Source organism: Megalobrama amblycephala, linkage group LG5 (assembly GCF_018812025.1).
Source record: "Megalobrama amblycephala isolate DHTTF-2021 linkage group LG5, ASM1881202v1, whole genome shotgun sequence".
Classification (NCBI taxonomy): domain Eukaryota; kingdom Metazoa; phylum Chordata; class Actinopteri; order Cypriniformes; family Xenocyprididae; genus Megalobrama; species Megalobrama amblycephala.
In genome coordinates, this window is record NC_063048.1 from 27,740,957 (window position 1) to 27,768,377 (window position 27,421).

The following is a 27,421-nucleotide window of genomic DNA, read 5'->3' on the forward strand; positions in this document are numbered from 1 at the left end:
GGGAATCTAGTATAAATGAAAGTTTCATTTTTAAAAATAATTTACAATAAAAAAATGATCTTTTTCACGATATTCTAATTATATGACCAGCACCTGTAGTGTGAAATGTAATATAATACAATATAAGAAAGTACAATATTAAGTTTCCAGATTTTAAATCATACATACGGCTGCTTTACAGTTAATGTAATTTTTGCTTTGCAAATTAAAATTATTTTCTGTCAACAGCATCTGTGTCTTACAGTTTAACTTGTGTTAAACAGCACTCCTTTAAGATGTACAGTACTAGGTTCAAACTGTAAACCTTTAGTCCATGTGTAAAGTCACAGATGATGTGTTATTAAATATATATCCACTGGGTATTAAAGCTGTGTTAAGTGTCTAGAGTACATAATCCCTGATGCATTAGCAAACTACATGTATGCGATTCCATATGTTCAAATGTGGAAAAGATGAGATGCTGTAAACATGGCAGATTTAGATCCATAATGTGTTTGCTGATGTTGTTTTGAAAGGAATACATCTGTATTCCTAACACTTACGCACACAAACACCAAATGGCTCTTTAGCAGATTAATCTGTCTGTGAAATTGGACAGATTGATCTTTTATGTAAGAACAATGTCTAAAATCTCCTTTTCGCACCTGCATAATACAGGTTATATTTGGTAACTATAGGAACTTTTGTCCCTGTGTACTTTTAGAAAATAAACTTGTTTAAAATATTTAAAATATTTTACTTCACTTGCTAGTTTGTCCTCCTATCCAACAATGGATATACTTTAATCATGCATTTATTTCTGTCACAATGTAATTTCCACCACACCGTCTCAAATTATTTATTGTATTTGATAACATTGTGTGGTAGAAATGACATTTTAAATGTTTTTGGAATAAAATGTCTTGCTCATTTGTCTCGCCGAGGCTAATTTCATAGCAAAACTTGTACATTTTAATACATGTTGCAACAGAATTACAGCTTGCTTGGCAGCAATGCACAAATGTCTTCACAGATCACATTTTGTACTTCATATCAAGCATGATTTTACTGTCACTGTTGTGTCCCAGACGGCAACATAATGTGGCCCAGATCCGGCCCACATGTGGATTACACACGGAACAGATGTTGGCCGGATCTGGGCCGACATTATGTTGCTGTCAGGGGTCCTTGGTTACCAATTCTGCTAACATTTGATAAAACTTTATTAGGGGCAAATTTTGTTATTAGTAGTGAAAATAGTGCCACATGAGTGTAATTTGAATTTTAATTTGTGTAAATGTTTATCACAATTATATTCACATAAATATTGAATGTATTTAGATCAATGTCAATATCGATATGTATAATATCAATGTTTTTAGATTTTTTTTTTCTATTTTTTTCTTTCAAAGTTTAAAATTCTGAAACATAGGAAACGATAAAGGCATGGTGAACAGCTTTGAAAATACTGTTTTTATACATATATATATATTAGGTCCAACGTCATAAGTGAGATAAAGATCCTACGTCATAAGTGACATAATCCATTAAGTAATAGCATTTCCCTTCAAAATACTGCTTTGACATCCCTCAGATTAAAAAAATGCACTCTTTCCCAAAGCCTCTTGGGTCTAAACCTCTCATATCAATTCCTCCCTCCCTCTCTGATTCTATTTCCACACTGTCCAAAACCAGCTGATGTCACTATTGGCAGATACATCATTCCACCTCACTGAATGACTGGAGGACATCATCACAGACTTTGCCTGATTGACTGCATCTCTATAGGATTATTGGAGAGTGTACATGCTACTATTTTAACTTCATTGACATTTTCTTTTACCACACCTCCTCATCTCCCACTTCCTGTGAAATTGTCAGCTATGTTCTCCTCGTCCAAGCCCTCCCTACTCTCGCCCTGGACCTCCATGGAGCAAGCTGACTCGGACGCATTGGATATCAGCACCAAAGTGCAACTGCATGGGGTACTGTGGAAGAGACCTTTCGGGAGGCCCTCGGCCAAGTGGTCCCGCAGGTAACATTGGGCGCTATGCACAAACTAACAAAAATAAAGCTAAAGACTCTTTTATTAGAAAATCTTTTTAGTTATCTTATTTTACTAAGCTGTTTTTCATTATGTTTTTCTTTCCCTGCACAGAGATATACAATGTGTTTTTCTGTTTTTGTTGTTCTGGTCACTAATGAAGTGTTGTTAAATATATAATGTTATAGTGAAGCATAAGAAGCAGCTATGGTTTGATTGGTATTTTTGCTGTGTAGTGAAAATTTTTGCACATTGGTACCTTGTTATGTAGTGCACTTTAAAAGCTTTGCAGCTTAGATGATATTGAGTAACCCATCATTATAGCTTACTGAACCGAGATGCTTTAAATGTGCCTTTAAAGCTGAGTAAGTCAGATCTATGAGGACGCTCTGTGCTGCCAGGAGGTTTTTGTACGTACATTAGGAATTATAAAGATCAATTCTAGTAAAATGAATGTTTTATTTATGGTTATTTGGTAATTTATGAATTTGTGGAGGAAGCTATGGAGAGTTTTCAACTAGTGCTTTCCTGTTTTTAAAGAGAAAAAAAAAAATGTGTTTATTAGGTGTAGCTTAGCTTGAGGTGATTATTGAATTTCTTGTTGCTGTAAATCGTTATGACTGTTTGTGCTTTCATAACAGATTCTTCATCATCAAGGATAGTTTTCTGTTGTATTATGCTGAAAATGAGAAAAAAAGCTTTGAGACTAATCGGTACTTCAACATTCACCCTAAGGTAAGCTGACATTTACTTAGCACATTATTTTTGTTATTATGCATTTTAAACTAATTGTATTATATATCACACAAGCAAAAGTGTACACTGTAAAAAAAATATTTTCATGATTTATCACAATTTTTTTTTTCTTTTGTCAAATCAACTTAGATAATTAATGTGGTGTCCAGATAACATAATATTTTTAGGTTCTGTTGATTAAACCAGTCACCTTCATTGTATTAACTCAATTGTTTTAATTTCAATGAACTCAAAATTTTAAGGCAAACAGGTAACTTACTTTTTTAAGTTATACCAACAATTATTTTTTACAGTGTACTGGATATCAGCACAGCTGTTGGATGATTGTTTACTTTTAAAAGGTTTTCTAACCAAGATATTAATAACAGAGTAAATTCAGCAAAATATATACAATTTGTTCTAATATATTTCTTACTATAGGCATGATATGTATAATTGTTTTAACCGTTTTCTCCATCTAAGGGGGTGATTCCATTAGGTGGATGCATTGTTGAGCCAAAAGAAGATCAAAGCATGCCGTTTGCCATGGTCATCAACCACGAGGACTTCACTGTAAAAGCATTTTGTTCTTTCTTGTATTTTACATAATTACATAATCTGGTGTTGTTGTTTTTTTTTTGTTTTGTTTATTTACATGGAAATGTACTTAAAGTGTCCCTATTATATATATATATATATATATATATATATATATATATATATATATATATATATATATATATATATATATATATATATATATATATATATATATGTGTTCCTAATTTTATTTTGGAGGTCTCCTACAATTGATTTACATGCATTCAAAAAAAAAAAAATTCTGACAAAAAAGTCTGCAATACATAAATGGTTAGTCATTTATACAGATCAGTGTCTGCAATGCACATCACGTCATCACCTGATTTCTCAGAGTCTGAAATCTGTTCGGTCTCTTTAAACCCCTCCTTAATGAGCCTACACTGCTCTGACTGGTCAGACAGCCCCATCTGTTGTAATTTGTCTACAACTTACATTGCGTGTCAGCAACGAAACACCCATTACCATTACTGAATTTCAGCTTCGGATCTTCCTCAGCGCTTTATACACAGTGATACGATTGTGTCGGTTTTTTTCCAGCACGAGTCCTTATCCTTTTGAAGTGCAGCAAAGTGGATTCACAGAGCTGAAAACAGTGTCTTCTCAAAAAAAGTCGGAAACCCAAACCAAAATCTTCCAGGCCTCAGCTACAACTACAGTATTTGAGGACGGGTCAAAGTAGACATTGTTCGTGGGCAGCCAATAAAGACCATAGAACTGGCATTATGCAATTTTGTTGCATTATTATGTATGTAACATGAAGTGAGACTGGAATTGCTGGTGACTTATTTTAGTAGTTCAGAATCAATTCTTTCTTTTAGGAGACAATAACTTTATTTTTCATGCACTTTAAACATGCCCTCACGAGCAGTTATATTACACACTGCATGAAAGGTAATATTTGAAAAAGTATAGTAGGGTCACTTTAAATGTAAATTTGATTCCAAATCTCCATTCTGTACCTCTATCCAATGATATTATCTACATACAATTATATCAACGTGGCTTTTTGATAAATGAACAATGCCAACCAAATTTTAATAGATACATTTATACTAAATAAGTTATAATTTTTTTTTTTTTTAAATGTACATGGATAAATTGTTCATTATATAAAAAATTAAATTATATAATAATTATATAATTATATAATAAAAAATATATTAAAAAAATTAAGAACTGTCAAATTTGATTTTATGGTGACTTCATTTTTGGTGTAATTTCATTGTCTTCAGAAATTCTTTAGCCACAGATCACAAAACTATGTTTTTGTTGTTTTACCATGGAAGAAAAAAAAAAAAAATTTAACAAATAAATCTTGGTATTAAGATCTTTCTCCTTACCCTGTACAGGGAAACATAGTCCTGGCTGCTGAATCGGAGTCAGAGCAGAGTCAGTGGGTGGAGATGCTACAAGAGTCAGGAAAAGTGTGAGTGACTTCTAACAACATCTCTGTGAAATGAAGCCAATTTCAAATTTAAGATTGAAAGTGTAAATGTTTATACACACATATAATTTCCATCACTTTTAAAAATATCCCCATGCATTTGAGCCCTTAGATGCTAAATAGATTGTGACAGTGTTGCTTTTTTAATTCCATTAAAGCACTTGGAAGAATGCTCAGTTGGGTGAGGCTATGATCGAGAGTCTTGAAGCTCAGGGGTTACAGCTGGCTAAGGAAAAGCAGGAATACCTGGGTATGGCCTTTATTTTTTTTTCAAATGGAAAATTTACAATACTTTTTCATAAAGGTCTAATCTATTAAGGGTGATGCATTTTCTTTTTATTTGATTTAAATGTTTGTTTGTTTTTTTAGATAAGCTCATGGAGGAGACTGAGGAACTATGCTTGCAAAGAGAAGAGAAGGCGGTTAGCTCTGGATTTATGATTACATTTACACCCACAAATATTTAGTTTTCCAGTTTTCTTAGTATATTATGAAATGTTTGTACACAGATATAGGTTTAGAGGTCCATGCATGTAAAGTGAATAATGGATACATATGTCTGTGTGTACCTGTGTTTTGTAGGAGCTGGAGAGACTGAATCAATTGCTGGAAGAAGAAAAGCAGAAGTTTGAGGAAGTGGTTCAAGAGCTGAGAGTAGAACAAGAGCAAATTAAACTGTAAGGCACCCTATCCTTTTTTTAAGCACATTTACTATTATTAACAGTTTTACAAACATATAACATTTTTGTTTATACCATCCATCCATCCATCTACTTATTTAGTCAAATTGTGCCCAGCCATAAAAATGGGTCTTGAGAGCAATCCAGCTTTAGAATAGATATTAAATCAAATATGGTTATATTATTATATGTAATTTACCCTGGTCATTAATGACCATCCTCTGAACATTTTCTACTGCTCTGTGTTGGTAGAGATCTGGATGGTACTGCTCACTGTCTGAAAGGAGTGGAACATGAGAAAGAGGAACTTCATAATCTTACCACACTTCTGCAGAAGTCTTTAGAGGTATCAAAAAATACTGTTAAAAAAAAAAAAAAAAAGTCCTTACAGAAGTTAAGGAACAATGTACTGTCCATTTATCATCATTACAAAATAAACTCATAAACCGATCAGAACCCAGATGTGGATTCATGTTGATTCAATTAAAGGGATAGTTCACCCAAAAATGAAAATTTGATGTTTATCTGCTTACCCCCAGCGCATCCAAGATGTAGGTGTCTTTGGTTCTTCAGTAGAACACAAATGATGATTATCTCCAACCGTTGCCGTCTGTCAGTGGTATAATGCAAGTCAGCGGGAACTTGGACTATAAGAGTAAATAAAACACGACAGACAAATCCAAATTAAACCCTGCGGCTCGTGACGACACATTGATGTCCTAAGACACGAAACGATCGGTTTGTGCGAGAAACTGAACAGTATTTATATCATTTTTTACCTCTAATACACCATTATGTCCAACTGCCTTCAGCATTCGCTTGGTGATGTCTGATCGCGCTCTGACAGCGGCAGTGATGTCTCGCTCTCATTGAAGTATATGCGCGAGACATCACTGCCGTTGTCAGAGCGCGATCAGACCTCACTAATGGAGTGATGAATGCAGTTGGACATTGTGGTGTTTTAGAGGTAAAAAATTATATAAATACTGTTCGGTTTCTCGCACAAACCGATCATTTCGTGTCTTAGGACATCAGTGTGTCGTCATGAGCCGCAGGGTTTAATTTGGATTTGTCTATGGAAGTGTTTTAGACTCTTATTGTACGAGTTCCCGTCCACTAGCATTATTTGACTGACAGACGGCAGCGGTTGGAGTTAAAAATCATCATTTGTGTTCTACTGAAGAAACAAAGACACCTACATCTTGGATGCCCTGGGGGGTAAGCAGATAAACATCAAATTTTCATTTTTGGGTGAACTATCCCTTTAAGTTCAATAACAGTGTTGATGCTGCAAAATTCATCAATTATGAAACCATGTCGAATCAGCTATAAAACAGCTCTGCCGAAAACAGTGATGTCATCATCCAGCTCAATTCAGTTCAAATTTTGTCTGTTCAAACGTCTGACTCTGTATTAATTCAGGAGTTATCCCAAGAGAAAAAGCGTACCCTCGAGATGCTGCGAGAAAGAGGACAGGATGTGGCTGAAAGAGGAAGTGATCGTCGGGCCTCTTTAGACTCCCATAATCCAGAGGTGCAGCTCCAGGGAAACCTGCGGCAAATTGAGGAGCAGATGAGGAATCTGCTTAAAGAGAAAGAACAGGCAGATGACAGGTGAATAAGAACATTTCATAACAAATTTGCAAAAGATTCTTTACATGTACAAATATTTGCTATTTCTTTATATATATATATATATATATATATATATATATATATATATATATATATATATATATATAGTACAGTTCAAAAGTTTGGAACCACTAAGATTTGTAATGTTTTTAAAAGAAGTTTCGTCTGCTCACCAAGGCTACATTTATTTAATTAAAAATACAGTAAAAACAGTAATATTGTGAAATATTATTACAATTTAAAATAACTGTTTTCTATTTGAATATCATTTGAATATCAGCATCATTACTCCAGTCTTCAGTGTCACATGATCCTTCAGAAATCATTCTAATATGCTGATCTGCTGCTCAAGAAACATTTAATGTGTACAATTGTACAAAATATTTGTGTACAATATTTTTTTTCAGGATTATTTGATGAATAGAAAGTTCAAAAGAACAGTGTTTATCTGAAATCTAATCTTTTGTAACATTATAAATGTCTTTACTGCCACTTTTGATTGATTTAATGCATCCTTGCTGAATAAAAGTATTAATTTCTTTAATTTCTTTTCAAAAAAATAAAAATAAAAATTCTTACTGACCCCAAACTTTTGAACGGTAGTGTATAATGCTACAGAAGCTTTGTATTTCAGATAAATGCTGTTCTTTTGAACTTTCTATTCATCAAGGAATCCTGAAAAAAAAAAGTACACAACTGTTTTCAACATTGAAAATAATCATAAATGTTTATTGAGCAGCAAATAAGCATATTAGAATGATTTCTGAAGGATCATGTGACACTGAAGACGAGGAGTAACGATGCTGAAAATTCAGCTTTGCATCACAGGAATAAATTACTTTTACTGTATTTTTAATTAAATAAATGTAGCCTTGGTGAGCAGACGAAACTTCTTTTAAAAACATTAAAAATCTTAGTGGTTCGAAACTTTTGAACGGTACTGTATATATATATATATATATATATATAACACCGTTCATGTGTAGAGCAATTGTTTTTCCAGGAAATGCATTAGAATAAATGGACCGTTGAGACCGTGACAATGGAAATGTACATTGATCCCTAAATAAGCCAGTCTATTGATTAGATGTGAATGAAGCACAAAAGACAGAGAGTGGATTGACTAGCGGGTATGAGTGACCTCAAAAGCAGGATATAAATAAATAAATGTGACTCTGCTGTATGGTCCATTACGCATGATACAACAAATTTATAAATAACAACCTGATAAGATGTCATTGATTTTTTTTTTTTTTTTTTCTTATTTCTGTTTGCTGTTGGTAACTCTTAAAAAATGTCAGATTACATAAATATATAATTGAATTTATGCTACTACTATTTCTGCAATTTATATTGTATGTATACTTCTGCATATGCATAGTACATGAATATGCATAGAATACTCTGGATGACTTTGCCAAAAAGTGCAGTATGCACTGGGTAATGAATCCCACAATTCAATGTGCTCGATCTTCTGGAAATTGATTTAAATTTCATTGCATAAATTTGCATTAAAATTCAAAATATCATTATTTATTTCTGTTGTTACTGTAGTAATATAGTAATAACCAGGGCTGGGTAGGTTACTTTTAAAATGTATTTCACTGCAGATTACAAAATATGTGCTTTAAAAAGTAATTTGTAACGTATTTTGTTAGAATACCCAAGTTTTGTAACTTATCTAAATACTTTAGAATACTTTGGAATACTAAGTATGTACACACACACACACACACACACACACACACACACACACACACACACAAAAAGGTAATTGCAAGTTTTTATCTCAAAAAATGTACCCCTGGTTTCACAGACAAGGCTTAAGCTAGTCCTAAACTAAAAGATTCAAGATTACTTTTATTACTCCCAAAGGGAAATTTATCTTGGACAAAAGGCTGCCACATATAACATGCAATTGTAATACAGTAATAACCAACACAAACACAATACAGACACTACTCAATTCACACTGACTTGAGTCCTGAATTTAGGAGATTCACTGATAATGGTATAAAAGAATTCCTGTACCTGTTCATGCATGTTTGAGCTGTTTTAACTGAAAGCAACTTGTACTGACATACCTTAAAATATGTCAGTGCCACTGACATTGTTTTATCTCAAGATGCACACCAGTAATGTTTTTTTTAAGTATACGTTTATAAAAGTGACTTAAATATCCTAATTGAACTAGAAGGCCTAATCCTGGCTTTAGGCTAAGCCCTGTCTGAAACCGGGCCATAAAGTTGCAATTGTGAGTTATAAAAATGTCAGAATTGCAAGAAAAGTCAGAATTGAGATACAAACTAGCAATTTTCCAGAAAAAAAGTCAGAATTGAAAAAAATCAAAAAAAAAAAAAAAAAAAAAAAAAGAGGTCAAAATTGTGAGATATAAACTCGCAACTGTGAGAAAAAAAAGTCAGAATTGAGTAACTGTATTTCATAAATGTGTGAATTAATGGGTATAGCTACAATAATGACTTTAGCTAGTCAGCTCGAGACACTTTCTATCTAAACTGGTTATATCGCTTAAGCCTGAATGTTTTTTGAACAGTATGATAATCTTTTTTTTTTTTTTAGTTTTGAAAAAAACATATTCATCCACACAGTCACACAGAGCAGAATCACAACCAAAACAATGTTATTTTGCAAAATGCATGCAATTTTGGAGGGCCAAAAGTTAGTTTATATATATATATATATATATATATATATATATATATATATATATATATATATATACACACACAGGTGCTGGTCATATAATTAGAATATCATCAAAAAGTTGATTTATTTCACTAATTCCATTCAAAAAGTGAAACTTGTATATTATATTCATTCATTACACACAGACTGATATATTTCAAATGTTTATTTCTTTTCATTTTGATGATTATAACTGACAACTAAGGAAAATCCCAAATTCAGTATCTCAGAAAATTAGAATATTGTGAAAAGGTTCAATATTGAAGACACCTGGTGCCACACTCTAATCAGCTAATTAACTCAAAACACCTGCAAAGGCCTTTAAATGGTCTTTCAGTCTAGTTCTGTAGGCTACACAATCATGGGGAAGACTGCTGACTTGACAGTTGTCCAAAAGACGACCATTGACACCTTGCACAAGGAGGGCAAGACACAAAAGGTCATTGCAAAAGAGGCTGGCTGTTCACAGAGCTCTGTGTCCAAGCACATTAATAGAGAGGCAAAGGGAAGGAAAAGATGTAGTAGAAAAAAGTGTACAAGCAATAGGGATAACCGCACCCTGGAGAGGATTGTGAAACAAAACCCATTAAAAAATGTGGGGGAGATTCACAAAGAGTGGACTGCAGCTGGAGTCAGTGCTTCAAGAACCACTACGCACAGACGTATGCAAGACATGGGTTTCAGCTGTCGCATTCCTTGTGTCAAGCCACTCTTGAACAACAGAAAGCATCAGAAGCATCTCGCCTGGGCTAAAGACAAAAAGGTCCAAAGTTATGTTCTCTGATGAAAGTAAATTTTGCATTTCCTTTGGAAATCAGGGTCCCAGAGTCTGGAGGAAGAGAGGAGAGGCACACAAACCATGTTGCTTGAGGTCCAGTGTAAAGTTTCCACAGTCAGTGATGGTTTGGGGTGCCATGTCATCTGCTGGTGTTGGTCCACTGTGTTTTCTGAGGTCCAAGGTCAACGCAGCCGTATACCAGGAAGTTTTAGAGCACTTCATGCTTCCTGCTGCTGACCAACTTTATGGAGATGCAGATTTCATTTTCCAACAGGACTTGGCACCTGCACACAGTGCCAAAGCTACCAGTACCTGGTTTAAGGACCATGGTATCCCTGTTCTTAATTGGCCAGCAAACTCGCCTGACCTTAACCCCATAGAAAATATATGGGGTATTGTGAAGAGGAAGATGCGATATGCCAGACCCAACAAAGCAGAAGAGCTGAAGGCCACTATCAGAGCAACCTGGGCTCTCATAACACCTGAGCAGTGCCACAGACTGATCGACTCCATGCCACACCACATTGCTGCAGTAATTCAGGCAAAAGGAGCCCCAACTAAGTATTGGGTGCTGTACATGCTCATACTTTTCATGTTCATACTTTTCAGTTGGCCAAGAGTTCTAAAAATCCTTTCTTTGTATTGGTCTTAAGTAATATTCTAATTTTCTAATTCTAATTTCATTGGATTTTCCTTAGTTGTCAGTTATAATCATCAAAATTAAAAGAAATAAACATTTGAAATATATCAGTCTGTGTGTAATGAATGAATATAATATACAAGTGTCACTTTTTGAATGGAATTAGTGAAATAAATCAACTTTTTGATGATATTCTAATTATATGACCATCACCTGTGTATGTATATATATATATATATATATATATATATATATATATATGAATGAAAATAATTTATTCAGTACTTTTACACAGGAGAGAGAACAAGCAGAGAACAAGCCTCTGTAAATGTGGCCTCTCATCACAAACTACACTCCACTGCTCTCTTTTCTACCCCCCAGTGTTTATGGCAGTGAGCCAGTAAGCAAAACCTTTTTTCTGTCGCCCCCTGCAGGCTGAAAGAGAATGAAAAGCGAGCCAAAGTTCTGCAGGAGGAGAGAGAGTTTTATTCTTCTCAGGCTCAAACTCTCCAGCAGTCCCTCACACAGCTCACAGCAGACAAACAGCACACTGAGGAAGAGCTGAAGGTGAAAACTAATATGCCCTGAAATTGTGGAGCACAAAAAAAAAAAAAAAAAGGTAAACTCTGTTGGATACAAAAAACTGGATTTGCTGTAAATTTGAATGTGGAACATTGCAAAAATTCCAATTAATATTTTAAGGTTGTTTTGGATCTAACAGTATACAGAATTATTAAGTTACATACAGCATGTGTATCACATTACCTTTTCTCTATCTCCATCTCATTTCTGTCTGCTGGATCATCACTTCTAGTGATACAAAAATCAATTGAAATTCTATAAACGCTCATGTCTGCTCCTTCCTTCATACCTTTCACATCTAAAATGTGTCTAAAATCTTCATAATATACATAATATGTTGTGTGTGTGTGTGTGTGTGTGTGTGTGTGTGTCAGGCGGAGATGGAGTCTCGTGTAGAACTGGAGCGTAGGCTGAAATTGGCTGAGGAGGCCCTGCAAGATCTAGAACAGGGTCTAAATGCAATAGAACGTACCCACGAGAGGGATGAAAGAATGAAAGGAGACGTCAGCCATCTCCGTAGTGAGTACATTACATCAGCCGTGTTCTAATATTGAGTAACAAGAGTCAATTGTTTCAATTGAAAGGTTCAAATTTTGTGAAGCTTTGCGAATGAAAGATCAAAATGACAAACAATGCATATTTATTTTTCACAGATTTATTTGTTCAAAATGCAGTGGCTTATTAAATTTGACTAAATTGCATATCAACATACAGTTGGATATTGTTTTCCCAGAGTTCTTTGAGGAATGTATCTGTGCTGCGGAGATCGAGGCCAAGTTACCATCCATCATGAAGAACGCAGTCTATCTGCATAAAGCTGCTGCTCGGCGCATCAAAAGTTGCCGTATCCAGAAACGGGCCTCCAGACAGCACTGGTGTAAGTGTTACACGTAGGTGCATGCATGCACGCATGATGAAATTATAACCTAAGTAGTTCCATTAGCCGCAACTCTATATTGAAGTAACCTATATGCTGGTGAATCTGCCATTCTGCTATTACCAGAAGCAGAACTCATATTGAGTAAATCTATAAAACTAGTGATTTGATTTGATTTGACTGAAGGATATTTTTTTGTAAAGGTTTAAACATCCTGTACAATAATAGAATGTTTTGATTTCTTTAAAATATATAATATTTATTATTATTATTATAAATTAACATTAACCTGTTAACATGTTAACAAATGTAACTTTGTTTTGGTAAAGTGTTATTTTATATATTTTGGGACACAGCTGTCTTCAGAAAAAGTAACAGGGTTGGCAGTTCTGCCATTTAATTTCACCACTTTTTGATAGATTTTTATGCCGTTTTAAGCCACAGGAATAACAAATACAAATATTTTATTTATAGTTAAAATAGAAGTTATTTTTTGTTTACAATTTGTAAACTTTTTTTTACAATAGAACTTTTTTTATTGTAAAAAGAAAAGAAAAAAACAGTTCAGAACAAATGAATGTAACCTTGGTAAGCATAAAAGACATAAAAGACACAACACACACACACACGTTGGGTTTTCAAGTTTTATGGTGACTTTTCATAGACATGATTTTTATACTGTACAAACTGTATATTATACCATTAAACCTAAACCTAACCATCACAGAAAACTTTCTGCATTTTTATATTTTCAAAAAAAAAAAAAATGATTTTGGATATTACTGTCTTTGTGAGAACACTGTTACAGTTGTTTTTACACATAAATATAATTTGAGAGACACTAATGCTACACATTGTGTGGAATGACCAAAATAGCTCTTTTTAGATTACATTTTATTTCTAAATAAATTCACTCCACCTCTCTTATTATTGGTGTTAATTGATGATTGTGATTGGATTCAGCTGATGGCTTTGAATTGCTCGTCTGTCTAGAAAGAGGGTGATTGTTTGTTGCATTTTGAGCACTGAGGATAGCAATCTGCTGAAACGTCTGCTCATGCTCCTCTGTTTTTAACTCACTTGCATGGTGCAATAAAGTGCAAAGTGCAATTGACAAAATAAATTTTGCATTTTTCTAGACTTCAGTCTTTTTTGGATTCAGTGTGCGGTCAGCCATTTTTTCTGTTTTGCTCCACCTCTCTTAATCACATGTTCCACCCTCTTTTCCTGTTTGTAGTGAAGCACTCTCAATCATTTGCCACCTCTCGCGGTGCCTCCTCCACCAGTCTTGAAGAGTTGAGAGAAACCGCCTGGCGTCTGACTTCAGACAGCTGTTTGAGACGGCAAGCCTACAAGATAATCAACCGCCAGGACACCGTTCAGTCTGAGGACTAACAATATTCTGACAGACAGATGGACTGACAGATCAACCTGGGAGGGAGGAGAAGCTGTTTAGTCATCCTGCTCTCTGCTGTGCAACTTCTGTTGAAAGTTTAACCAAGTTTAACAAGTTTAACATGATTCAATAAGGGGAAACTACAAACACAGTGTGCTGTCTTCTGTTGTCATACTTTGGGACTGTTTCCTTCAATTTTAAATGTATAACAGTGTATAACTATGAAATGACAAATATTTGCTTTTAGTGAAAATAATATAACTTATTCAGTGACGCATAGCTTTGATGAAAAATACCTAAGAGGCTGTATGTTGAGCTATGCTGTAACTGTCAAAACTGGAACTGAGAGAAAAAAAAGAAAGAAAAAAAAAAAAAAAAAAAAATGAGAGCTTTAAGCCATGAACCAAACAAATCAGCTACCAGGTAAATCACAACAGTATAGTACAAACTTTGATTTGAAGTAAAAAGAATGAAAATTGGACAAAAAGACAAAGGTACAAGACTGTATAGGCCTACTTAATGGCTTTAATTAGGTAATGACATAATCAATATATATATATATATATATATATATATATATATATATATATATATATATATATATATATACACACACACACACACATTTATTCAGACACCTTGAACATTTCATTCACTATTACAGTTCAAAAAATGTTAAAATATGACAAGATCTCAGAGTTAAGAAAAAAATTATCTTAATTATGTCAGATAACACTTAAGCAAAACATGGTCAAGTCAAAGTTTCTGAATAATTTTTGTCTCCAAATTTTTATCAATTTTACTGGTAGTCCACTGTATGAAGAATTTTTGGGAATAATATGTCACAGTTTGTTTTGCTATCTTCACTTACATAAATGAACTATAGTGTCCTGCAACCACTAGTAAAAATATTTCAAAAATGTCTGAATAATTTTTGGTTTGACTGTATATACACATAACAATATGTTATGTTTATTGCAAAATGCAAAATATGCTTATATACAGTACAGTTCAAAAGTTTGGAACCACTAAGATTTTTAATGTTTTTAAAATAAGTTTCGTCTGCTCACCAAGGCTACATTTATTTAATTAAAAATACAGTAAAAAACAGTAATATTGTGAAATATTACTACAATTTAAAATAACTGTGTACTATTTAAATATATTTGACAAAGTAATTTATTCCTGTGACGCAAAGCTGAATTTTCAGCATCGTTACTCCAGTCTTCAGTGTCACGTGATCCTTCAGAAATCATTCTAATATGCTGATTTGCTGCTCAATAAACATTTATGATTATTTTCAATGTTGAAAACAGTTGTGTACTTTTTTTTTTTTTCAGGATTCCTTGATGAATAAAGTTCAAAAGAACAGCATTTATCTGAAATACAAAGCTTCTGTAGCATTATACACTACCGTTCAAAAGTTTGGGGTCAGTAAGAATTTTTATTTTTTTGAAAAGAAATTAAAGAAATGAATACTTTTATTCAGCAAGGATGCATTAAATCAATCAAAAGTGGCAGTAAAGACATTTATAATGTTACAAAAGATTAGATTTCAGATAAACACTGTTCTTTTGAACTTTCTATTCATCAAATAATCCTGAAAAAAAAAAATATTGTACACAAATATTTTGTACAGTTGTACACATTAAATGTTTATTGAGCAGCAAATCAGCATATTAGAATGATTTCTGAAGGATCATGTGACACTGAAGACTGGAGTAATGATGCTGAAAATTCAGCTTTGCATCACAGGAATAAATTACTTTGTGAAATTCAAATAGAAAACAGTTATTTTAAATTGTAATAATATTTCACAATATTACTGTTTTTACTGTATTTTTAATTAAATAAATGTAGCCTTGGTGAGCAGACGAAACTTCTTTTAAAAACATTAAAAATCTTAGTGGTTCCAAACTTTTGAACTGTACTGTATATATATATATATATATATATATATATATATATATATATATATATATATATATATATATATACACACATATACACACACATACATACATACATACATACACAAACCCATGGCTTCAACAAAAGCATATTCAATTAATTAAGAACCTTGTAGCTTGTAATTTGTCTTTAAGATTTATAAATTATCATTAAAAATCAATTCCTATTTGGAGAAAATAAATGCCATTTTTACTTCCGGAACTCGACTTTTGCATAGTATGGCATAGTTGAGCCAATCCAATTGATCACAGGGCAGAGATCATAGGACCCAATTCCAGCCGTAGCTGAATTTTGGCAAACTATATTGCAACATTTTATGATCTTCTCCAAATTAAATAAAAATAAAATAAAAAAGAAAACAAACATAAAGTGAAATCTTATAACATTATGTCCAGATACATAACACATCTAATATAAATTGTTTAAACTTATTTTTTATTATTTTTTTAATACAGAATGCCATTTTCAAAACCGAATAATTGGTTCTCAAGTAAAGTGTCACCCTGCATGTTCCTTATTAAAGGTGCTCTAAGTGATGTCACGCCTTTTTAGGCCAAAAATTTTTTTGTCACATACAGCAAACATCTCCTCACTCTCCGCTAGCTGCCTGTCCCCTGAACACACTGTAAAAAAAAAAAACTGGTGCAGCCTGGACCACAAAACATAATAAACATGCTCCAGCCAATAACCGACAAGAATGATTTTAAATGCGCGTTCATGACTGTTTCAGGAAGCACAGAGGGGAGAGGGAGGAGGAGGAGGAGGGAGGGTCTAGCTAGCCTCTGTTTTGTTTGACAACACTTCGAACGTCAACAGGAAGTTACTCCATCCAGGATCACTTAGAGCACCTTTAATAAACTATATATTTCTTTGCCATAGGCTATGGAATGAGAAATAAAACATCTGCTGCCAACAGGAAACATATTTTCATTTAGATAATTAACAAAAGAATGGTACCGAGACAAAAATATAACACCTTGATAAGATATATTTTTTTAGATTTAAAATAAGAATGCTACAATCACCTTCAAGTCATTGCTGGCGAAATTTACTTCAGCAAAATTGATAAGCAGAAATGTCAGTTTGAGCCAATCAAGATCTGTATTTTATTTCCCTATAGCTTACTTTCCAGATCGGCCTCAAAAGCTCTGTTATGACTCAGTTGTATTCAGAACACTCTTTCGGTTATCATCATTAAAACTGAGATAGTTGTGACTTATTAGCTACAATAATAATCGATTACTTGGTTACTATCCTGCGCCACTATTTTGCTTCTATTTAAAAAGCCCATAAATTTAACCTGTTACACAATGAAATGGTTCTTCTGGCTTTTTATGCTATTAAAAGTGGCATTGTCGTGCCATCTGGATATGCTGGAAATAAAATGGATTCAGTGTTTATTAAACCTTCCAATTACATCATGCCTAGCTGAGTCACTGGCAGAAAGGGAATAAGGGTCCGTAATCAAAGTGAAATGTCTTTTGCAGTCTCTTGGGGGTTATTTAACACTGAATCAGGCCGCAGATGTCAACATCCTCTTCTCCAGTCTCAAATCTGCATCAGAAAAGACAAACCAGATAAATGTCATTTACTAAACAGAAGCTTTGCTGTTTTCTCTTATATCAGATAACTAATAATTAAGCTGCAATACTTGCTTGGATAACAGATTTGGCATAATGTTGACAGTAGACAGTAGTTCCTTTGTAAAATGCTGAATTAATATAATTTAATTTTAATTACAGAAGGGATTTAGAGGATATATTTATATATTTTCTATTTGACTTATTAACTGACCTCTTGAGGACAATGATTGAAATGTGTTGTGCAATTATCATATAAATTAATAAGATAATTATCTAAAGAGCCTGTATGTAGAGTCACTGAAAAATGTGCTATCCCTACAATACAGTTTTTGTCCAGGTTGTTGACTGACAGTACAAAAAATCCTGTGACAGATGGCTGCCGTGACAAACATCACTGTGGGTTAAGCTCTCATAGGAATTGAAATGTCTGCTGCAGTGCTTTTCTCATGGATATCGATGTGAGCTCTCCTCCAATCCTGTCCTCTAGATTTGTACCAGGATGACTTGGCACTTTTAGTAAATGGAGTTTTCTGACTAGCGCCCTGTTTATCACAAGTTCCCAATGTCATCTTCAAAAGTTTGACTATGCCTAATTAACATTCATATTGCTTCAGTGCACTTTCATTATCCTCACACAAGCAAATGTGCAGACATTGTTCGAAATAGCAAACAATTTTTGCAATGTTGTATGCATTTTGTGCATAGTGTGCAAATTTTCTGTATGACCTGCTACATTTGCCAAAATGTGCAGTATAAAACAGATGCAGAACACCATATCCCACAATGCAATGCTCTCCACTTTCTCTGTTTTTAGTCATTATCTTAAAAGTATTTTAACTGAAAATTGAATTAAAAACGCAAATTAATCATATTTTTTTCCAAGATAATGACTGGATGGTCCTCACATCATGTGATGAGATCATGTCATGTTACAATAATGTAGAAATAATTGATTCTGATTGGTCAATTGTATTCAGCGTTCAATTATTTCTATATAATGACCATTGATTGAGTTCAGTGATTTTGCGTTTTTGTTCATCATGTCATGGTTTATTTCACAAAAATTAGTGAATGACTGTGCATTATCCCATACATGATCCCTTCTGTTTCACTTACTATTTTTTTTAAAGTATGCAGTATACAGTGTATACTGCACAGTAAATAGCAAGCCAGCATTCCATTCTGAACACGCAAATATATAGTAAAGAAGAATGAAGCTTATGAGGAAAAAAAAAAGAGAAAAGAAATGAACACACCTGAAGGAATGCAGGGGATGTCAATGTGGATTTGGGTCTGTTGCTGACCAAAGACTCCTGTGCTTCATCAGCAGTTAACTGTGCTGAGATCATTCTTTGTCGTGTCCTGTCTCTAGGATGTAAAGCTGGGTCAGCATTTCGCCAGAGTTTGGTTTACACACAGTCAAGTCATGGCTCACCCTGCTATGGCCTTGAGTTTCCCTCAAAAGATTTACTCTGGGAGAAGCATCCTGTCCTCTTTTCTTTTTCTTCTTCTAAGAAATAAAGCCACCCTTAGAAAGAAGCCATCACTGTTGCCATAGTGCCAAACTTCCTTGTAAACAATGAACTCTTTATATACAGTTCTCAAAGCAACACGGCTGCCAAGTTACAAAAAACAATCATGCCCCGACATATTTTCATCCACACATAAGCACAAAGTTCTTAGATTAACATTTAAAAGATATAAATACAGAAAAATATTTCTTTAGATGACATGATGAAAATGATCCAGCATCAGGAATAATGAATATTTAGATAAAACACTTGAGGGCATGACCATCAATACTGTTGCTGTAGTTTGGTGAAGAGGCTAGCATGTAGGCTCAAGCACAACTTATTTCTAGACAGATGTGCATGGAAAGAGCAGGTGTTAAAGCGCTCACTTCTCAACTAAATTTGCTTTTAACTGAGCCTCCAGGGCCATCTTGTCAAAGGTGCGCATGTTTGTCTCTTCACGAACACGATCTCGCACGTGGAAAGATGCACGGGCCACGGATCGGGCGCTTTCCAAAACTGCACGTTTTTCTTTGAAAATCTGTTCACTTTTTTCCAGTTTGCGCTCAATGGACTGCAATAACTCTAGTCGGCGCTGTTTCTCCTCTTCCTCTACACGTTGACGGTTAAGCCTCTGAAGTCGTTCTTTTTCTTGCCTGCTTTGCACCGCACGTTGGGCCTTCTCCCGTGCCCGCTCTTCGGCTACTTGAGCGGCTTGTTGTGCTCGTCTTTCGGCTTCCCTAGCCTTTGCCTCCATCTGTTCCTTCTGCTGTTGCTCACGTAGCTCAGCGGCCCGTCTCGCTTTCTGGATCTGCTTCTCTTCTCGCTTAGCCTTCTCCTTTAACTCTTGCCCACGTTTTTCTTGTATCTGCTCATAGTTCTCCAAAGACCTACTTAGCTTCTCATCGGCTGTTCTCCGCGCTTCTTCGCGCTCATCTGCTTCACGACGTGCAATCTCTTGAATAAGAGCCGCATGGCGCCTCTTCTCAGCACGGTTGAGTCCACGACGCTCCTCTTGAATTTGGTGCTCTCGCTCCTGCCGCTTCAGCTCAGCAATAGTCAGTTTCTCCTTGAGGAGCAGTTTCTCTTGCTCAAGAATGGCAGCTCGTTCCTCCTCCAGAGCTTTAAGGTTCTGTTCTTGTAATGCCTTCTTGTGTTTCTCCTCACGAGCAGCCTGTTGCAGTTTCTGCAACCGGCTTCGTTCTTGTTGCTCAGCCAATTCCTTCCAACGCTCCTCATTTTCCACTGCTTGGCGAAGTTTGGCTTCTGCAGCCTCTCGCTCCTGCTGGTTAAGCCAGCGCTGCCGGGTAGAAACTTGTGACTGCCATGCACGTTGGCACTGCTGCACAGCCCTCTGTTTCTCCCGCTCTTCACGTTCCCGTCGCAGCTCTTCTAGTCGCCGCTCGCTGTCCCATTGCAGGTGTGCTACGTAGCGTGTCTGGCTCATTATGTCCTCCTCTTGGTACCTGGCTAGCATTAATGCAGCAATCTTTCGGTCACGTTCTGGAACAGCTTTAAGTCCTCTGCGTTTCACCTCCTTCACAATGCGCTCCACTTTTTGCATAGTCTGTGGAGAGTGGCTAAGGTCTCCCAAGCTCAAACTGCGACCCATCAAGGAGTTAAAGGTAGCTAAAGTGCGGGCACGAGGGCTTGATGTCTTAGCCCAGTGATCTCTTGCCCCATCCCAGCTATAGGATGAGGAAGCAGATTCAGAGGAGGTACATGTGGTAGTTGTGGTGTTCGTTGTTGAAGCAGTCGAGGAACAAAACGTGTCACGCCTTCGTTGCAAAGACTCCAGTGAGTGGCTTCTGCATCTAACCTTTGATTTGGAGATGATGTGTCCATTATGCTGAGCAAACGTACCTGTGATGCCATTGGCAGGACTTTGGACAGCAGATTTTGACACTATTGGGGCAAGTGAAGTTGGTGTCCTTGGAAAAGAAGCAGGTTTTGGTATTGATCTGGGGAAGGTATTTGGAGCCTTTGTAGGAGTACTGTAAGTTTTTTTTGTGGCCTGACCTCCCGGAGCTGACTGAATTGATCGTTGGATTAATGAATGTTTTAAACCTTGAGCTTTTCCCCCAGATTCTACTTCAAAGGACTTGGACTTTTTTGCAGAAGTTCCTTTAGCAGTAGTAGCAGAGTTCACTGGATTGGCTTTTGAGACATGAGGACAGCTGGATGTGGGCACCGAAGTAACCTGTCCTGATCCCGCTGTCATGCTTTTAGTAGTTGATGTAGATTGTTTTTTGGGTGCACCACTGCAGGTAGGGGTCAATTTGTTGGCTTGATTTGTTAAATTTTGATTGGTTTGTTGAGGCAATCCAGCACTTACAGTTTCCTCTGACTTCCCTGAAGCCAGCGGACCACCATTATTATTGAGAGCGGCCTGCAGAATTCGCCTCTTCTCCTCTCTGATAATCCGCTCTCTCTCCTCTCTGCAATGTCGGAGTTTAGCATGTCTATCCCTCTCATATATCTCAAACATTCCTGTGGCGACACGCATACTGCGGCCGGGTGCCTCGCGGGCAAAATCAGACAGTGGATGAGGCAGAAGTTCCACGGGTTTCACTCCACACCTTGCACATGCCTCAAGAGAGCGAGGGCTTGTCAGTACATACCGACTGCCTTCTGCAGCTGGCGAGTCAAAATTGTAAAGGTCCAGATGTAGTTTTACTTCTTCTGGTTGGCTGTTTTGCGCCTGGCATGGTTCTTGAGAGCTCGGTACAGGTTCAATACTGGGCTCAGTCTGTGGACTGGGATCCACAGTAACATCTTTCTCTCTATCATCACCTGGCTCAGGTAGACATGGTGCTTCAGAGGCAGCAGCTGGGCTTTCAGACTGGGCACCTCTGAATTTACCCTCGTCATCAGGTTCCAATGGGTCCACCATGGTTCACTTTAAAAAAAAAAAAAAAAAAAAGAATGAACTCTACAGTGTTTCAATGACAGCACTGGACAACACACACAGATTTTCTAGAGTGAAATCACAGGGATTATTATGTTGAGATCATGGCTTAAGAGTGCTATCTAAGGTTGAGGGACGCCGCAAAGCTTGTACATGCATGCATATTTTTTACTCTCTGCTTCTGTATGTGATGACGGGTCCTGCCTCAGGGTAATTAAATAAGGTTACATGCATGCTGGGCAATAGTAAAGAACTCATGCAGTTGCTATTTTTGGAGTCTGTGATTCAGATGTACTCATGCATGTATGTAAAACCATTTCAATACGTTTCATCTATCTATCTATCTATCTATCTATCTATCTATCTATCTATCTATCTATCTATCTATCTATCTATCTGCCTCTAAACCTCATTAACAGTTACTCACTCATAAACAGAATTGTCACAATTTTGTTATTTTTAATGTCATATTGCATATTTCTTTTAAATTATGTCTTCTTTCATTCATTCCTTCACATTAGTGACACTGAGGCTGTGATAAACAGCCTAGTTTTACAGGCCCTAAAAAGACAGATGTTGTTTGTACAGTAAAGAAACGCTGATTTTAAAGAGGACATACTGCATAAGCACGACTCTTCTACAAGCACAAATGCACACAGCATCTCATTTCTCAGACGGTTTCCAGAGCAGATGTTTTGATTTTACATACAGTATGCGGTTACCATCACATCAAGCGCAATAATATCTGATTACATGAATGCGCTGGAAATCACTTAGCCACAAGAACACAGCGCACGACGATATTGCAAACATATCACAATAATAAAAAGCGAGTCTTACCGCTATCAGGGCCCACTCATTCAGAGAGGATCAGGTAGCTGATATTTCCTCTCTTCTTCATCAAATGAGCTTTTGTGGTCGGTTCTCGTGTCGTTCTTTCCTTCAGCAGTCAGTCTCCACCTGCTGTTTGACACTCTCATCCTTGGCCGTGAAGCATCCGTGCTCCGCCTCCGTGTGACTGCGCTCTAAAAATATCGTAAACATTCAGCCCTTTGTCCCCCCATTTTATGACCATATGAACGGAGAATGAGCCATTCTGCGATGCTGTCATGATAAATATGCTAAAGGACGGCCATGCGTTATTTTATTTGTGCATATCGTTGTTGTTGACACTTTAGATTTGACTTGAAATGGATATAGGCTAGTAGATGTATTCTGTTTCTGCAACATAAATAGTAAGGATAATAATAATAGTACTTTATTATTAATATTATTAGTCTATGATTATTAAACAAACTAAAATTTGCAAATGCTACTTCACAGGAATTCGGCAGTGAAAGAAAAGGGGTTCTGACACAATTCAATGCTGTAATAAGTATATATATACACTAGAGGGCGCGCTATGCATAAATATATTGTGGCTCTGAGAAAATCAGCTCTGCTGCCCAAAAGTATCCAAATATCTTTTGCATTAATTTTGAACAGCATTTGTTTTATTGTGTAACCTAACAAATATTTTGTGAACTGTTTTGCTTGAAAGTTGCATGCTGATTGGTTTGATAGTTTATCTAATGCAATAGCATTCATACATTTATAACTACGTCTTAATTGTTTAAATACAATTGGACACTGTAAAAGATCTTTGCAGGGAGTTTGGCAGGGAGTTATTTATTTACTACTTTTACTTTTTCCTCTTTCATGGGTATACATTTATTGGTCACAATTTACAATATGGTCTCATTTGTTAACATTAGTTAATGCATTAATTAAAAAAAAACTAACAATGAGCAAGTGTATTTTTATAGCATTAACTGTTAAAAGACAACTTTTGATATAATGTAGCCTATTTGTAAATGTTCAGATTATCTTTAAGATTAATAAATGCTGTAGAAGTATTGTTCATTGTTAGTCATGCTGACTAATGTACTTATATTAACAACGAATGTTAATATAAGTACATTAGTTAATGGGTCATTCTACAGAAACGTCCACTTTTGGTATGACAAAATGTCTTAAAATGTATTTCTTTTTTTAACATTTAAACTTAGACCACATTATTATTTTACACTTGGACTTTATGAATACACATAAATGACAGCTTAATGATTTTTTATTTTTTTTGTACATTTATTTAAATACTGCATGTCCCCTCTTTTTGTCACTGGTGTTACCTTACTTCTCTGGCATTTTTAAACATTTTTATGAAATATTATTTCTCATTTTTTTTCAGCACATGCAGTCAGAGTTACAGAATAATAATGATAATGCAAAAAATAAGGAGATTGTGTGTTATTTATTTTAATCAGGTTTGTTAAAAGTGTGATTGAATGATGTTAATTCAATTGCGCAACCATGTATTTGCTATAACAATAAAAAATATTTGAAAAACAATAATAAACAAGTAATGATACAATCCTTTACATCTTAATTCTTGAGTGTAGCAGAATTCAATGAATATAAAATTATTATCATGTCACATATGACATTTTATTTAATGTGACAGACAAAAAACAGTAACACCAGTGACACAATGAATCACCAGTGACATATACATAAGACCAAAGATCCTTAATTTTTCAACTATAATTAAGTAGTTTGGACTAAATTTTTACATTTGGTGTACAATAAAAGACTGTCATTGACACTTAGTGAAAGCAGTCAGTAAAAGATTATTAACAACATTTTAAAACTGTCTGTAAAGTCGCTGCACTGAATTTAGCCAAATCCCCTTAATTTAGCCATATCTGACCAAAGGAGGATTAACAATGAGATAGAAAAGTTAGAATCATGTAATCTTAGTGCTTTTTTTATGCAAAATAACTAAATGAATAGCTTTAAATAAAGTTTATCTATAAACGGGTAACACCAGTGACGGTACCACCAGTGATATTTTCATAAAAAGGTAACACCAGTGACAGTAACACCAGTGACATTTTTCATAAAAAATGCATTTTACAAAATGGCTGCTGCAAGGTGTCAACCCACATGTTGTCAATCATGATATATTCACTAAATCAAGTAATTTAATCCATTTGTATTCTAGTTTTTTAAAATTCCCTAGCAATAAAGTAGGTCACACCAGTGACTTCAACTAAAAGCTTCATATGAAAATATGATTTTATAATTAAAATATCTGATAACTGAAAAGAGATAGTGGACTTTCCATTGGCCTTTCTTCATTGATCTTCAGGAAACAGGTAGAAGGAAGTCAAGTGATGTCATCAGTGTGATTTTTTCTTTCAAAATAAGAGATTTTTGTTAAAGGTAACACCAGTGACACAACACCAGGGGACCACTACATTCATTATATATTTTATAATATTTATTTAGCATTTGTTTTTTTTATGTCATTTACATTATATATTTGATAGTTATGTATACATTATTGTATTTGAAATGGTAGAAAAACCTGTTTGTGAGCTCAAAATAAAGCACTTTCCCTCTGTACATGACTGTGGGACGAGCACTTCTGTGGCGCTTGGAATTTTTATAATTAATTAAAAAAACAAATATTGCCACATTGATGGCTCAACAAGGTTTCATTGTTCAAATAACATATTGTTTCATATTAAAATATAAAAAAATTGTAATCCTAAAGTGTTTTTCAAGTGTAATATTTCTGTAAAGTCTAGGGACAGAAAAGTGGACGTTTCTGTAGAATGACCCTAATGTACTTATATTAACATTTGTTAACATCTCTCTCTATAATATAATATAATATAATATAATATAATATAATATAATATAATATAATATAATATAATATAATATAATATAATATAATATGTTTGTGTGATGGGGTGTAAAACAAATTCATAAGTAAAAAAAAAAAAAAAAAAAAAAAAAAAAAAAAGTAAATAATAAATCAGCTCCACTGCTGATTACGAGAGATTAAGATGTTAGGGCGTTCCTTGGGCATTCGTACAATGTAAGCAATGAAGCAATGAAGAAGTTAGCGTGGAAGGCCATAAACGCAGCCCTGGACTGAGAAATTCATGTTTATTTGTGAGCAAAAGTCCGCCGGATGACACATTTTCACAGCTCAAGCACTTTTGTGAAAACTACAGATTTCCGCAATTTATATCCTGCCCACGGATGGTCTGATCGAAAGAGGGTTATTAACAGAACAGGTAGTGTAACGGTAGGTTTATCAGTGAAAATTGTATTGTTCTGTGTCTACTCTTTAAACAGCATTATGGTAAAAATGAAACATTATGACAACAACTCTCTTGCTTGCTTTAGGTGTAACTGACAGAATGGTAGCTTCTTTCAGTTTTTCCACTATATTTGACATAAAACACTGTTCGTGGTCATCCAGTTTGAAATATTGACTACAGGGTATTGATTGAGGTTTTTCAGATTTTCTTTATGACATTCTCTCCGTATTTATGATTCTTTGCAGCCTTTAGCCATTACCTACAACGCAATGGATCTTTTCTCTGGAAAGTAAAGGCGGGCCTACACTGTGTGAGTTTGGACACTAGGAAGGCCGTGAGCCATTGCATGCGTTACGAGTCCGTTAACCTGATAATCGTGTCAGCTCAGCTGGTAAATGGCACGACCGTGATGCAGGGCTAGCCGGAGGCAATCGCATGTGCTTTCGTGCTAAACACATGGAGATTTCAATGTTGCTGCTATAGGTTCGGATAGAAAAAAGAAATAAAAATTATAATAATAAAAAATGGTGTGCAAATGATTTGGTGAAAAGCAGAGAACAACAAAACAGCCATTTTCTTTTGACAAAAATGACTAAAGAGTGTATATGTGTGTCAGTGTTTGGACATGCTGTAGGGTTGCAGCCACTGGGCAATAATAATATTCATATATAATGTGGTTGTGTATGATTTGCCAATAGGGGACAGCCTATACACTGGTCAAAATCGGGCCGACTCCCCAAAATTTTTAAACATGGAGTGTTTGTAAGGCACATAATTTCCACTTGATTTCTCCAGAGAGAAAAAAGTCGCTTGCAAGCTCATGTGACAGCAAAAATCATACGGTGTATGATACAATACACAATACAATTTTTGCTGTTGTACAAGCTCACAGGCAATTTTTTTTTTTTTGCTCTCGGGAGAAGTTGCGTGGAAATTGTTGATACTCGTATGGTTTACTCTTTGAATTCTTGCAACTGGGAACAATGAAAGTTGACACCGTTATGATTAAAAGTTTGCTAAGAAGTATTTCCTACTAAAACAAGGTGGTATTTGACAGTAAGTCAAGTATCCATATCAGACTGGTGGGACATGCCCAGTGCATTAAGTTTTCCTACCTGTTTGGCTAAAGTGAAGACGCAGCCTTGTTTTCTCTGGTCAGGCAGCACCGATTAAAACAAAAATCCTTTCTGTACAGG

The 27,421-nt window shown here is 35.2% G+C and overlaps 2 protein-coding genes across 3 annotated transcripts; one reads left to right on the forward strand and one right to left on the reverse strand.

Moving 5' to 3' along the window:
- Positions 1 to 1,507: 1,507 nt before the first annotated feature.
- plekhd1 (pleckstrin homology domain containing, family D (with coiled-coil domains) member 1) lies at positions 1,508 to 14,644 on the forward strand. Its single transcript, XM_048191596.1, has 13 exons — positions 1,508 to 2,014; positions 2,665 to 2,758; positions 3,242 to 3,331; positions 4,708 to 4,784; positions 4,961 to 5,052; positions 5,172 to 5,224; positions 5,385 to 5,479; positions 5,735 to 5,828; positions 6,905 to 7,095; positions 11,675 to 11,807; positions 12,197 to 12,341; positions 12,556 to 12,699; positions 13,937 to 14,644. The coding sequence occupies exons 1-13, from the start codon at positions 1,716 to 1,718 to the stop codon at positions 14,092 to 14,094; spliced, it is 1,665 nt and encodes a 554-aa protein (XP_048047553.1). The 5' UTR covers positions 1,508 to 1,715; the 3' UTR covers positions 14,095 to 14,644.
- Positions 14,645 to 16,911: 2,267 nt separating this feature from the next.
- ccdc177 (coiled-coil domain containing 177) lies at positions 16,912 to 23,824 on the reverse strand. 2 transcript variants are annotated; one of them, XM_048191599.1, is made up of 4 exons: positions 22,909 to 23,824; positions 19,085 to 22,059; positions 18,906 to 19,017; positions 16,912 to 17,620 (listed from the first exon to the last, which is right to left on the reverse strand). In XM_048191599.1, the coding sequence occupies exon 2, from the start codon at positions 22,051 to 22,053 to the stop codon at positions 19,546 to 19,548; it is 2,508 nt and encodes an 835-aa protein (XP_048047556.1). In that variant the 5' UTR covers positions 22,054 to 22,059; positions 22,909 to 23,824; the 3' UTR covers positions 16,912 to 17,620; positions 18,906 to 19,017; positions 19,085 to 19,545. The 2 variants fall into 2 exon arrangements, with proteins under 2 accessions (XP_048047556.1, XP_048047554.1); XM_048191597.1 differs by having other exon boundaries at positions 18,906 to 22,059.
- Positions 23,825 to 27,421: the final 3,597 nt, after the last annotated feature.